This window comes from Equus caballus, chromosome 9 (genome assembly GCF_041296265.1).
Source record: "Equus caballus isolate H_3958 breed thoroughbred chromosome 9, TB-T2T, whole genome shotgun sequence".
NCBI classification, from domain to species: domain Eukaryota; kingdom Metazoa; phylum Chordata; class Mammalia; order Perissodactyla; family Equidae; genus Equus; species Equus caballus.
The window spans coordinates 66,515,387-66,530,101 of NC_091692.1; the positions used below are offsets into that span (position 1 = coordinate 66,515,387).

The window sequence follows — 14,715 nt, forward strand, 5'->3', positions numbered from 1 at the left end:
GTGGGAAAGGTCTGTAGAGGTTTATGAAAGTAAACATACTGTAAATGGTGTAATTAAGTTAAAAAACCAAGGACCACCGTGAAGAGAGGGAATTGGCATTGTCAGGAATATGACATGAAATTAGTGTTGGAGTTAAACCCTGAATTTTTCTCAGTTTCTTACTGTCTCTATCAGAATGCTTTTGGTTACAAGCAACAGCAAACCTATCTCAAGTTGATTTAAACAATAAAAGAAATTCTGGGCCGACCAGTTGGCGTAGTGGTTAAGTTCTCGTGCTCCACTTCTGCGGCCCAGGGTTCACGGGTTTGGATCCCAGAGGCAGACCTACACACCGCTGATCAATCCATGCTGTGAAAGCATCCCTCGTATAGAATAGAGGAAGATTGGCACAGATTTTAGCTCAGCGGCAATCTTCCTCAAGCACAAAGAGGAAGATTGGCAACAGATGTTAGCTCAGGGCCGACTTTCCTCACCAAAAATAAAAAATAAAAATAAAAGAAATTCATAGATACACATGACTGAAATCCAGAGGTAAGCTAACTTGAAGTCTGGCTTGATCTATCTACTTAAATGATGTGAGAAGGACCCATTTTTATGCTCTGTCCATTTCTTGACTCTGCCTCTTTAGTGCTGACTTCATTCTATGCCTGCTTTCTACCTATAGTCTCAAGATGGCTACCATGTCATAGTCAGGTTTGTTTGTGATTAAGGTGTGTGACTTGAAGTAGCTAACAATCTGTTGTGCTTGGTTGAGAACCTGGATGTCATACATGCTATCTCACGCACATTCACTGGAGAAGAGTACAGGTTTTCCACTCTCAAACAAAAATCCTGAGCTTTGACATAAGTTAATCAACCTAGAGCACTTCCCCACCCTTATCTCGGTAAATGTGGCTGGATATGGGGTTATGCCAGTGAGCTGAGGCCTGAGCCATAGATTCTACTTTTAATTCAGAGATCAAGCCAGTTAGCCATGAAGCACATGGGCTGCCCAGGAGAGGGGTGGAACCAGTCCAAGAATGGGAGTGCTGTTACCAAGAGGAAGAGGAAGATTGCCAGGTGGCTAAAAGGGGATACCCACCAGGATAACTATGATGAAGAGGGAAACATTGGGTTTTATATGTATATCTGATATATATATTTGAAAAAAAAAAAGAAGCTTGAGGTTCATCTTATACTTTCTGAAATTAATTCAAGGAAGTGTTTATTGAATTCAATATTGTCTAAAAAAAAGAAAGTTTAACAGAGACAGTGTATTCCATAATGATTCTGCTGGATTAGGTCAGAAATACAAGTAAAATACTAACTTTATATATATATATATATATATATATATATATATTGTTTTCTGATGTTTTAATTTAATGGGAGACATGATTTGGAGAATTTGGAATAGATGACTAATATATCCGTTAGTCTTTCAAATAAAGCCATTTTAAATGCTCGGATGGTATTCTATTACTGTCAATTCAAGATTTAGTTCTCTAAGAAGGGAATGTGGTACAGCATTCTAAGATATGAAGTAAGGCAAACTTTCTTTATGCTTAAGATGTGAGATCTGAAGTGCCCGACATTCTGTTGTGAACAGTTGAGAACCTGACTCTCATTTCAGCACTGGTGTGCCATGTGACCTGAAAGTGCTCCCAACATTATCCCAATAAATACTTTAAATCTTCTCCAGCAACGAGTTTGAGCCTTATTGCATATATGAGCGATTTTTAACTTGGAAAAAAAAAGAAAGGCATTCATTCTTAAAAGAACCTTCGATGGCATCTGGGACATCTGGTTTCAAGTAGTGTGGCACTCTAAGCTCTCTAATAGCTGTATTAATTGGCCTATAGAATGGGTTATTTAAGATTAGCTATTTAAATGTTGAGAAATGGCTACTAAATATAGTGGTTTTAGTTTTGGTGTAATTAATGGTGAACTAATCTTCTAAAAGTAATCAACTAAATCCAGCTGCTTCTTCTAGATAGAAGCAGCAATAGTTAGGATACTAATTTCACTGCTATAATAAATGCCAGATGATTTTATTTTTGTCCCATGCAACAGTCTGGGGTAAGGAGTCCTGGGCAGGCTTTTTAGTGTCAAGGGTAGAAACTTCTTCTAGTTCCTCTGGCATGCTTAATATTCATTCCCCATCTCTTGGTCCAAAAAAGGCTTCTGTAGTGTCCACTTCAATGTTTGCATTTCAGCCAGTGAAAAGAGGGGCAAAGGAAAGATGAACACAGAGCTTTCCTTGTAGGTGTAGGACCCAATGTTGTCACATCACTTCTGTTCATTTCTCATTGACCAAAAACTAGCTGTGTGGCCACACCTAGAACCAAGGAAGGCTGGGAGATAAAATCTTTTGCTGGATAGCCTAGTGCCCAGGTAAACCCTCTATCTCTATAGAAGATGAGTACAGATATTAGGAAGAGAACTAGCAGGCTGTGGCATGGATCCTCTGAAGAAAAGAGGCTGCTTAACTTCCTGTCGACCAAAGCTAAGGAGCATCACTCCAGTTTTTTCAATTAGTGTACCAGGTTGTCCCAATATAAACTATCATAGACAGAATATAAGATTCTTGTACACGAAAATAATGTTTCTACTGCAGTTACCAGGGGTTATAGAATCCAGCATTTTAAAACATCATCACATGCACTGTTTATTTATGATTTTTAAAAATGCACATTTTTGAAAGTTTGGGAAACAAAGAAAAATATAAAGAAGTTACCAATCAACCATAATTCCATTAGCCAGAGATAACCATTGTTAAGAATTTGCTGCATTTCCTTATGGCATTTTCCCATGAGAGTTTTCTCTTTATTTACATAATTGGACATAGTGTTGCATTTTTAACATGATAATATATAATTTCCTTTCATCATTAAAATGTGATACCAAATATCATTTTTTTGTTTGCATTAATTTAACCTGTAGAAGTATCAGAATTCACTCAACATGTTGCTAACATTAGATGCTTAGTGTTTTCAGTTTTGTTGGTATTAATAATGCTACTATGAACATGTTTATGCCTAAATTTTTGTCTGCAGTTTGAATTATTAGAATAGAGTCTTATCCATCCTTTGTTTTAATGCAAATATAAACTATCATGTGCAAGACTGTGTTAGCCATTAAAGCCAGTATAAAGTGAATGTATGATATCTCATTTAATGACACCTACATTTAATGACATACATGTAATTTAATGACACCAACCAACTTTATTCAGCTAAGAATCTTTAAGAATGTATTGAAGAAAAAAGAGCAGGTTTTCAACTGCTAAAGTAAATGGCACCTCATTTATGTGCCACAGCTCATGTAGTTGTCTCAGAGAGATTTTAGATTCTCATTTCAAAGCACATTAACTCTGAATTTAGATAAAATCGTAACACATTTGATTATGTGATTTCCAAGTCCAGGGCAAATTAGAAAAGAGCAGCAGACGCATCAACCGAAATTAGTGGTAGCCAAGAGATCAACAAAGAGGAGATAGAGATTTTGTGTTATTTAAAGCACACACACACAACAACAACAATCTGAAATTCTGTTTTTTAAAATTTTAACATTTTTATGACAATGCTGTTTAATCAAATTATAGCTCATCTGTTCAAAGAATATTAAAAAGTCCTAATATGTTATTTTATAAGAAGTTTTAATATCACAGAAAAAATATTTATAATAAGGAAAAAGCTGGATATAACTTTGCACATAGAATTTAGTCATAAATATGATTTTAAAAATTGAAAAGAGGGGCCAGCCCAGTGGCATAGTGGTTAAGTTCCCATGCTCCACTTTGGCGGCCCAGGGTTTGCAGGTTTGGATCCCAGATACGGACCTATGCACCACTCATCAAGCCAGGTTGTGTCAGCATTCCACATACAAAATAGAGGAAGACTGGCACAGATGTTAGCACAGTGATAATCTTCTTCACCAAAAGTAAACCGAAAAAACAAAAAACAAAATTGAAAAAAGACGTCTTGGAAATAAATTCACCAAAATATTAACTATGATTTTCTTGGGCTGGTCAGATTCTTTTTTTCTTCTACTTTTTTCTGTATCTTCTAAAGTTTCTAAAATGTGTATGTATTACTGTAATAAAGAGAATTAATTTATGTTATTTTTGAATAATCTGAAAATTTTAGGAATAGAAATTATTATTCTTTTGCATACTAGTAACATATAGGGCTATGCAATAATTTGTGCTTATAATGGTAGCTACATTAACAGAAAGAATCAAATTTGGTTCCACAGGCTTTATTGCAGAAGACCTGGGGAAACCATAATCTCTTTTCAAAATATTTTTATCCAGAGTAAAAATAAATATGCAGTATTTGTAACATATAAAATGGAAACCAGCAGAGATGCAGAACACATAATTAGGGGTGATTTAACAAAAATCAGTATTTGGGCAGTAGTCTGTTGGGGATGTTTCTTGGATGCTGTTTAAATTATTTATTCTGAATGGTGATCGTAATGATTGACCATACATTATGACATTAGAAGGAAAATTCTTAAATTAGACAAATCAAGCATCATTATATATATAGACTGAGTGCTCATGCTATTTAAATAATATTGGAGACATTACAAATTAAAATTACATTTCAGGCCACTAGAACTGCAACAGTTTAAAACAAAAAAGGAGTTAAATTTTTCTCATGTATCCTCATCTTGCATGTAGAAATGAAATGTTTATGTAAATTATTTTTGAAGCATTTCAGTGTCATTTTTTTCTTTGTATGTTGAGGGAATAACTTTTAACTTTTACTTAGAAGAATTCATAGGACTTTTCAGAAAATTATTAAATGTATGAAATATTTCCTTTAACATTAGTGTGAAATTAATCTGCAGATTTTCTAAACTAATCCCACAAACAACTAAATTGCATGATTTCCTTTATTAAGTGATAAATTACATTGAACATATTTCTACATGTGCCAGTTTTTAAGTTATTCTCTCTCAGATCCAAGCCCACCTTTCTTGGCTCAGCTTTCTGAGGCTGGAGCTGGGTCTCTCCAAACCAAGTTTCTCCTTTGCCGGCTGCTATCCGTTAGGCTCTGCCCATAGAGGGTGAAAGAGGGAGAGTACAAGGCTGGAAGGGAGAAGGAACTCCTTCCTGTCTGCTTTCTGTTCCTGTGAGTATTTATCTGGCTACCCTTCCTCACTTTGGCAACCAGGATTCGTCAGTAGCAATCCTTCTCTAAGTTCCTACTCTTTAATAACTGCATTTCCTTTTGCTCCCCAGCCCTAGAGTTAGCAGCTGCTTCCTGCAATTGCTATCTTTGTGATAACTTAGTGTTATCAACTTCGTACCTAAACTATTGTTTATATTCTGTTTCATCTCCTGGCTACACTGGCTGATACAGCATAATTTCCTAAAGCAGAAATACTAAGGTTGATAAGGAAATTTTCCTACTAGTTAATGTCATAAGTTAAAGTAGATACGTATATGGTAACTCTGATAGAAGCTATCTGAAATTGGCCTACTTTGCAAAGAAAGAGTTCATATATAGGATATATGTAGTTCTGTATGGTTCAGGGATACAAATCACAGTCACTGTTTCTCATGTGCCAGTATAGCTTTGTTATCAACATTTTAAGGAATTAAAAATTTACTATATATACTCTATATGTATGTGTGTGTATATGTATGCAGTAGTCCCCGTTTATTGTGGTTTCAGTTACCCATAGTCAACCGAAGTCCAAAAATATTCAATGTAAAACTACAGAAATAAACAATTCTTAAGTTTTTAATTGTGTGCCATTCTGAGTAGAATGACAAAATCTCACACCATCCTGCTTCATCCGAGTCAGGAGGTGAATCATCTCTTTGTCCAGAATATCGGAAGCTGTATACACAACCAGCCATCAGTCACTTGACAGCCTTCTTGGTTATCAGATTAACTGTTGCAATACCTATGGTATCACAGTGCTTGTGTGCAAGTAACCCTTATTTTACTTAATAATGGCCCCAAAGCACAAGAGTAACGATGCTGACAATTTGGATATGCCATGAGAAGCCACAAAGTGCTTCCTTTAAGTGAAAAGGTGAAAGTTCTCAATAAGGAAAGAAAAAATATCATATACTGAGGTCACTAAGATCTACGGTACCTTTTGTTAACTTTGTTATAATTTTGACTCTATATCCTATTTTATTGTTAGTTATTGTTAATCTCTTACTGTACCTAATTTATAAATTAAACTTTATCGTAAATATGTACGTATACTGATACAGTGTATACAGGGTTTGCTACTATCCTAAGTTTCAGGCATCCACTGGGGGTCTTGGTCTTGGAATGTATACCCCATGGATAGAGGGGGACTACTGTGGGTGTGTTAATATATATAATTACATATATGCAAATACAATATACAAGTATATACATATTGTATATATGTGCATATATATGTGTATATATATATATGTAATTGTAAAAATGTGGCAGGAAGATAGGATGGAAAAAAACTTAGAAATTTAATATGGTTGTAAAATAGATCAATTGTTAATTTATGAAGTAGGTTAATTTCATTGTCCCACTTGCATCTGAGTTCTGGACTCTGAGTACTAAATTCATTAGTTGGCAGAATACTTAGCACACCTGGTTACATATTCATCACCTCAATGGTATTTACATGGTGTTTGCATTGTTCTTATCAACAAAGTTGTCCCATCTTCCCATTTTTTTCTACCCTGTTTCTGCCATCATCTGAACTCAACCAGGACTATGGTGGCACATTTGCCCTTAGTTACCACCTAGATAATCTTCTCACCCTTCTCAACCTTTTTCTTACATAGCAAGGAAATATACCAAACCCTCCTGAGATGATGCTACCTCCTTTATTGCTGACTTGGATTGACCTCTCACAGCTCCTGAAATTCATGACTCCCTCTTCCTTTGCTTGTCTCTAGCCATGACTATTTTGATTCCAGAATTTTTGAGCTGACTCTGGGTTCCTGGCTTACCCCAGACCACACTTCTGGCTTACTGCTTGCCTTTTGCTGTACCTCCCTATTTATAGCTCTAGTTGGTTATACAGTAACCATGTAGAACTCCTCCCTTCCTATCTGACATCCTGTAATTGCTGTTCCTTGACACTTGGAACTCCTCAGACTTCTGGTTCTCTTATATGTCCTTTCATCTTACCTAAGGCCAGGGTTAGCCCTAGCCTCACTGACCGCCAGCCTCTAACTAAATAAAATGAGCAGAAAAGCCTAGACCAAAGTGGGAGAAGTAGCTGACTATTTTTTCATCTCTGGTTATCTCTGAGAATTCAGGGAGGGATCTCATGAAGCCTTGTGGCTGAGTTCACTGGCTTGGAGTCAGATGGACTGAGCTCAAAGCTTGGTTCAACCATTTACTAATTATGTGACCTTAGGCAAGTTTTTTTTACCTGCCTGTACTTCAGTTTTCTTAAGGATAACATGAATAGAATGTATCTGCCTCAAAATTATTGTGAAGATTAAGTTAAATAATCTGTGTAAATTGCTTGAAACTCTCCAGCTCAGAAAAAGCACTCAAATGTTAGCCATTGCTTTTATTATCCTTCCGATCATTTTACTTGATGACTTTGTTGACCTCTAAAATTGAATATCATGTCTAAATGACTATTTTCCCAACTTATGAATATTGTGGGAGGATTATTAAGTAGACATAGCTTCCCTTGCACAACTATTGAACTCTCCATCTCTATGTGGTGTCTGTTTCCATAGATGAAAAAGGGAGAAAAATCACTGCTAATTAAATCACTTTGACTCTTATTTCATTCTGTGTTTGAAAGGCACAAAGACTGTAGGAATCTCGAAGAAGCAGTGACCAGAATGGAAATCTTAGAACAGCCTGTTCCAAAGCTGAATTGCTGGGCTAAGCAATTAACAGTCTGGCTGAGTTGGCATTTTGGGTCCACGAATGAGACAAATATAAAATTTTCACCCATGAAAGCGAACCTACGTGTAATTGGCTCACACTTTTTGGCCCTAGACAGTGACTCTTCAATGAAGTTACTGATAATATACGTCTTATATATATATAGTCGATTCTTAGTCTAACCATACATTTTAATTAGCAAATAACTCTAAAGAACTTATTACTTACGTTTGAATAGTGTTAGAGTTTACAGGTTTTTTTGTAGGCAGGATTACAATTGATCACATTTAATTCACTTTCAAGAGTTTGAAAGAAATTAATTTTCCATATGAGGAGACTGACCCAAAGATGTAAACTTTACATATGTGTCTGATGTAACATAGTTATATTGTTGACTACGTAGTAGTCAGCAGCATACCTACACCTCATATTGTTACCCCAAATTTAATATTTTATCCATTACTTCAAGGTGATGCCAAAAAACTCTCTTGCTACTTCACGAGATGTCACAGAGTTTGAAGGTAACAATGGTAAAAATGAATACTGTTAATATTTAAATATTTAATACCTTAATATTTGAAGGAACCAAGTAATCTACAAAATCAAAATAATTATAAAACCTGATTTTAGAGACTTACTAAAACAGTTTGATTTATTTTTCCACTCAAAATATTGAGAAGAAAAATCTCTAGCTTCAAATATATCTTCCAAAAAAAAAAAGTTTTAAGGATAGCCAAGATTTCAGTGTTTATTACATGCCAGGCACTGCAGTAAGTATTGACATACTTCATCTGATGTACTGCTCATGAGAATCCCACAAAGTATTACGAGTTTTTCACTATACAGATGAGAGATAGAAAGCTTAAAGCTTAGTGAGGTTTAAGTAATTTGTCCAGTCACACAGCCTCTAAGTAGGGGAGTCAGGATTCAAACTCAGATAGACTGATTTCTGAGCCCATATTCATAATCACAGTGCTATATGTTCTTGATTTTATATAATTTAGCCTTTTATGAGATGTTTATTTCTTCAATTAAAGGAAGCTTGGGGTAGTAATGGTTGTTTAAAACTCCCAAAAGTTTCCCTTGTCTCATGGCAGCAGCCCAGGTGCTGGTGTTATCATCCTAGGCTCACAGCAACAGCGTGTGCATTCTCATTGACCACACACTTCCAGCCAGCTGCATAAAATCGTTATTCATGATTTCTGTTGGAAAGCTTATAATGATGACCAGCATTTTCCTCCTGGGTATGATTGACTGGCAACTGTGACTTTAAATGCTCAGAATGACAGGCAGAGAATAAATAAGAATCCTTCAAAACATTGTATCTTGTTTTTTTTTTTTTACCATCTTAAACATTTCATTTTCAAGTGTGTAGTTCAGTTGTTGTTTTGTTGTTAGTGCCGCAGAGTCAATTCTGACTCCTCGTGACCCTGTGTCCAGCAGAGCGGAATCCTGCCTAATAGAGATTGTGCTATATCAGACAATGCTCCACTGCTGTTCCTAGGGTTTTCATGGCCAATGTTTTCAGAAGTGGGTGGTCAGGTCCTTCTTCCTAGTCTGTCTTAGTCTGGAAGCTCTGCTGAAACCTGTCCACCATGGGTGACCCTGCTGGTGTTTGCAATACCCATAGCATAGCTTTCAGCATCACAGCAACATGCAGCTGCCACACTGTGACAACTGACAGACAGGTGGTGTGGTTCCCTGACTGGGAAACAAACCTGGGCTGCCGTGGTAAGAGTGCCAAATCTTAACCATGAGACCACCAGGGCTGGCTGTATGATTCAATATTGTTAAATATATTCACATTGTTGTGAAACAGATATCCAGAACTTTTTCTTCTTGCATATCTGAAATTCTATCCCCATAAAACTTATATTTTCCCTTTTCCTCTTACACCTAACCCTTGGTAACCACCATTCTACTTTCTTTTTCTATGAATTTGACTATTTTAGATACCTCATATGACTGGAATCATATAGTATTTGTCTTTTTGTGACAGGCTTATTTCACTTAACATAAAATTCTAAAGGTTCACCTATATAGTATCATGTGACAAGATTTCCCTCCTTTTAAGGCTGTATAACATTCTACATATATATGTGTATATATGTATATATATATATATGTATAAACACACACACACACACATATATATATACACACACCACGTTTTGTTTATCCATTCATCCATTGATGGACATTTAGGTTGCTTCCAACTCTTGGCTGCTGAATAGTGAATAGTGCTGTTATGAACATGGGTGTATAAATATCTCTTTGAGACCTGGCTTTCAACTCCTTTGGATATATATCCAGACGTAGCATTACTGGATCCTATAGTTGTTCTATTTTTAATTTTTTGAGAAACCTCCAAACTTTTCCATAGTGGTTGCACCACTTTACAGTCCTACCTGTGGTGCACTCGGATTCTAATTTCTCTACATCCTCGCCAACACTTGTTACTGTCTGTAAAACATTATATCTTTTTCACTTTTTTGATGATGAAATCTATTTTTTTTATTTCACAAAATGTAATATTACTGAAGCTAATACTTGGTGAGGAACGTTATGGGGCTGACCCATTTAAATGTTCTCCAGCTTCTAAATGCATTTAATTTCAGAAGCTAAATATTTCCCAGAACATTCCCTGAGTAAATGAATAACTTGTTCTTTTGAACCTAAAACGCATATTTGTTTCTTCATTCTTTTGACTACCACTGTCTTACCCAGCTCTAAAACCTTCTTAAAAGTAGTTAGAGACAAGTGGGAAGGTGTAGACTTCTCACTTCAATAGTCTGCTAAAAATGGAGAAAAAAATGGTGCTATTCAAAGGCACTCTGTACTTAGAGATTTAGAATTCAGGATGGAAATAAATCCAGTGAAATAGCAAGAATGTTTGAAAGACAGATCACCAACCCACTGCTGCAGAAGGCTGAATTCCAAGGAAATGTGCCCAATATCCATGAAGCTGAGATGTAAGTTTCTGAAATCCTGCCTTCTGTTTTTCTATTTCCCATTTGCTTGAAATGTCAATCATTAGTTTAGAGAAAGCAGAGTCCTGCTACTAAAGCATGGACATTAACCAAATAGTAGAATCTTATGCAAATATCAGTGGTTTGGGGTATTGGTATAGTGGTCCTCCTGTGGAATAAGTACCAGAAATTGCCAACCTTTGACTTCAAGAAAAGAGCACTACTTTTGTTAGCTCTCTGTAATATTTTGATTCTGCAGTATGAGCTTTAAAAAAAAATTCTTTAAAACATTTATTTTATTTCTATTAATGTTTGATTTTTCTTGTTTATATTTCTTAAATTCTTGGAGCAAATATCTTTTTTCACTCTAAACATGAGAACAGGTGAACAAAATGAAATTAAAATATATTTATTGTGACATTTACTCACTATAACAATATTTAGCTTGTAAAAAGAGTTGCTAGTATGAAAAGAAAATCAGAAAATTTAACGTTTTCCAGAAAGTGGCTGATAAATTTTCTAATGCTGTCAAATAATTTATTAAACTAATTGATAGAAAAAGACAGCAAGACAGATAGGATGTTTTTAAAGTATAACAAAACAAATATTGGTCAAAACTCATGATAGCTTGGAGAGAAATAAAAATAACAAAGACCTTAGATAAGACAAGATTATGTGGAAGTCTCAGAATGAAAGTTAATAATAAGCCAAAAACAAGGCACTTGCTGTCTGTGACAGCTAAAAATAGCAAACCTGGGGACAATGAAATTTTCTTTCCCATATTTATTTTGTGTTATGTAATCTAGCATAAGGAATAAAATAGAAATGCCCCTGCCATTGTGGAACTTACTATAATTTCTTCTGAGTGCTAAGTATTCAACAATGGAGAATACTTTTATTTTTTTAAAGATTTTATTTTTTTTCCTTTTTCTCCCCAAAGCCCCCCGGTACATAGTTGTATATTCTTCGTTGTGGGTCCTTCTAGTTGTGGCATGTGGGATGCAAAGCCCCCCGCTACATAGTTGTGTATTCTTCGTTGTGTTTCCTTCTAGTTGTGGCATGTGGCATGTGGCATGTGGTTTGATGAGCAGTGCCATGTCCACGCCCAGCATTCAAACCAACGAAACACTGGGTTGCCTGCAGCACAGCGCGCGAACTTAACCACTCGGCCACGGGGCCAGCCCCAATACTTTTATTTTTAAATAAAAATAAAGAGTCTTTTATGGGATTTCAACTTAGCCTTTGCTAATCTTAAAAAACAAAATTTCTTATTAAGTAATTTATGAGTAAAGCTTAATAATAACAAAATTAGAGGGAAAATACCACAATACAGCGAGACTCTAGAGAAGTCTATGGACTTAGTCACAAAGTAGACATGAAACAAATAGGAGATTTCTTAGAGAAAATTGGGATTAAAGAGAGAAAAATAGAGATTTTTGACTTTTTTAGAGGCCTTTTTAGTAATAGTTGGAGATGATAGGTAATGTTCAGCCATAGCTATAATAGTACTTTTTTTCTTTCTAGTCTAGCAGTCTTTTGCCAATGAAATAACAAGGGAGCACCATTTTCTGGTGGACAGTAACAACAGAGCCAACCAGCTATTTGCCTTAGTTTGTTACAATAGTCATTTCAGATAATGGATGTACTTCTATGGAAGTCTACAGAATTAAGCTAGAGGATGTCTAACCATATACAGTTACTCCAAACCACCAGCCCCTCAGATGACTTCTGGGATTTCCTTTCATTAGCTGGGTGTCCCTCTTGCATGAGAACCCTTTTCAAACAATTCCAGGGAATTAGCTACCATGGCATCTTGGTAGTTACCTACTATGGCATCTGGTTTCCAGAAAATAGACCACTTTGCTCTGCCATTGGTAGAAGTGAAGTTCAATATTTACACGGCCTCCTTCTCTTTCTCTGGCCAGCTGGTTACTGCCAGGTTCTCTACTCGTCCCCTTGAAGACTCTCACTTGCTTGACATGTGAAGGAAGCTTTCCCTAGCCAGCTCCCCACACCATATTGGGGCAGGGGTTGGGGGAGCACGATATACTGACCACTTTCTCCAAAGAAATTCTCTCTCAGCACCCTCCATATCAACCCTTTGATACCCTTTAGGTATGTGATGGGCTAATACTGACAAACCAGTGTTATAGTTTCTTAGCATCACTTTTAGAATCTAGAGGTATTTGGTACCTGTGGTCGTCAGCCAAAATCGAAACAAAGTTCCATTTCCAAGGCTTCTACACTTCAATGACATGATGTAGTTATGCTATTTTTTTATTTATTCTCATCAATTAGTTTTTTTTAAGTACCTTATTGAGGTATGATTGACATACAAAAGCTGTACATATTTAATGTGTACAGCTTGATGAGTTTGGCAATAATTATATAGCTGTGAAACCATCACTGCAATCTATGCCATAAATATCCGTCACCTCCAAAAGTTTTCTCCCACCCTCTTTACTTATGTGTTTTTTATGATAAGGACATTTAAAATAAGATTTACCCTCTTAGAAAATTTTTTTAGTATGCACTGCACTATTGTTAACTATAGGCATTATGTTGACCAATAAATCTCCAGGATTTATTCATCTGGCATAACTGAAATTTTGTGCCCTTTGACTAATACCTCCCCACAGCCCCTAGTAACCACAGTTCTACTCTTTGCTTCTATGAGTTTGACTATTTTAAATTCCTCATGTAAGTGAGACCATGTAGTATTTATTCTTCTGTATCTGCCTTTTTTCACTTAGCATAATGTCCTCCAAGTTCGTCAGTTAGGTTTCAACTTGGAGGAGGGATTGACTTTGTGAAAAAGAACATTTAAAGTTATTTTTGTTTAATATATAACTTTTATAAACAATATTAGCTAGAAAGCACAGTTTTTCCCTTGAGATTTAAGCACATTTTATAAGTATTTTTGTGTAAAAATATAGTTACTTGATTCCATAGTTCATAAATGTAACAGATTAAGTTCCCCTGAAATTTACTCTCATTTACAATCGTAGTTAAATAAACTTCTTTAAACATTTCGAAGTACACTTACAAATGATTTTTAACAAATCATGATTTTTATGTGATTTTTAACAAACACTATAAACGCCTAATGGGGCAGATTTAAAATGTAATAAGCCAATGCTTTCTAAGCACTTAACTCCTATAAAACTAATAAATCAAATCTACAAATGTAGTAAATTACATTCTTCTAAGCATTTCAAACATTTTAAAATCATGTCTGGAAGCGAGATTTCTAGTTAAGGATGGCAGATTAAATATAACCATTAAGGTCTGTTCCTTTTCCACACTCAACTAAAATGACAGTAAAGTGATTTTTTTTTTTTAAAGAGACATTGGGCAAAAGGACAAAAACAAAATAGAAAATAACAGCAACAGTATTTTGGAAGCTGGAAATCAGATGACTTAGGAGACCCAAGAAAGCTAAGGCCAGCAGTGAGAGAAGCTGAGAAGCACCAAATTTACAGCACAGAACTCCCCAAGACAGTAGTGATATTGGTTTTTCAGAAAGTAGGAATAAAGGTAAGACTGAAAAAGTCTGTTTACAAAGTAGATTGACCCTGGAGAAAAGACCTAAAGTTAGTGACATTAAGAATTCTCCTGGGAATCAGTTCAACCAGAGAATCTTACAGTGAAGACCACAGCTGACAAGCCTCACTACCCATCAGCTTTTTTAGTGCCCTACTCTTAAATAGGAAAGCTAATTTAAGCACTCTTACATCGAGAATTTAATTTAAGTGCACTTACATTAGGAAAGATTCTACTATGAGAACATTGGCCAAACCAAACACACAGAAAAAAAAATTTTGGAAGGAACAGAAAATATACAGAAAAAAGGAAAAACTTCTAAAGACATCAGTAATATTTTCAACAAGATAAAA

General features: G+C 35.6%; 1 protein-coding gene and 1 long non-coding RNA gene across 10 annotated transcripts in view; one reads left to right on the forward strand and one right to left on the reverse strand.

Annotated features, from left to right (window-relative positions):
- The window catches only part of OXR1 (oxidation resistance 1), a 451,197-nt gene that overhangs the window by 277,898 nt on the left and 158,584 nt on the right, over nucleotides 1–14,715 (forward strand). For 2 of the 7 annotated variants that reach the window (XM_070221686.1, XM_070221691.1), the window contains exon 1: nucleotides 10,531–10,822. The exons of the other annotated variants lie outside the window; for them this stretch is intronic. In XM_070221686.1, coding sequence (XP_070077787.1) covers nucleotides 10,795–10,822 — 28 coding nt within the window. In that variant the 5' untranslated portion in view covers nucleotides 10,531–10,794. Of the gene's footprint in view, nucleotides 1–10,530; nucleotides 10,823–14,715 lie in introns of those variants that run through there. 7 annotated transcript variants of the gene reach the window in all.
- LOC138915421 (uncharacterized) overlaps nucleotides 1–14,715 on the reverse strand; it is a 73,397-nt gene that overhangs the window by 41,369 nt on the left and 17,313 nt on the right. The window lies entirely within an intron of this gene.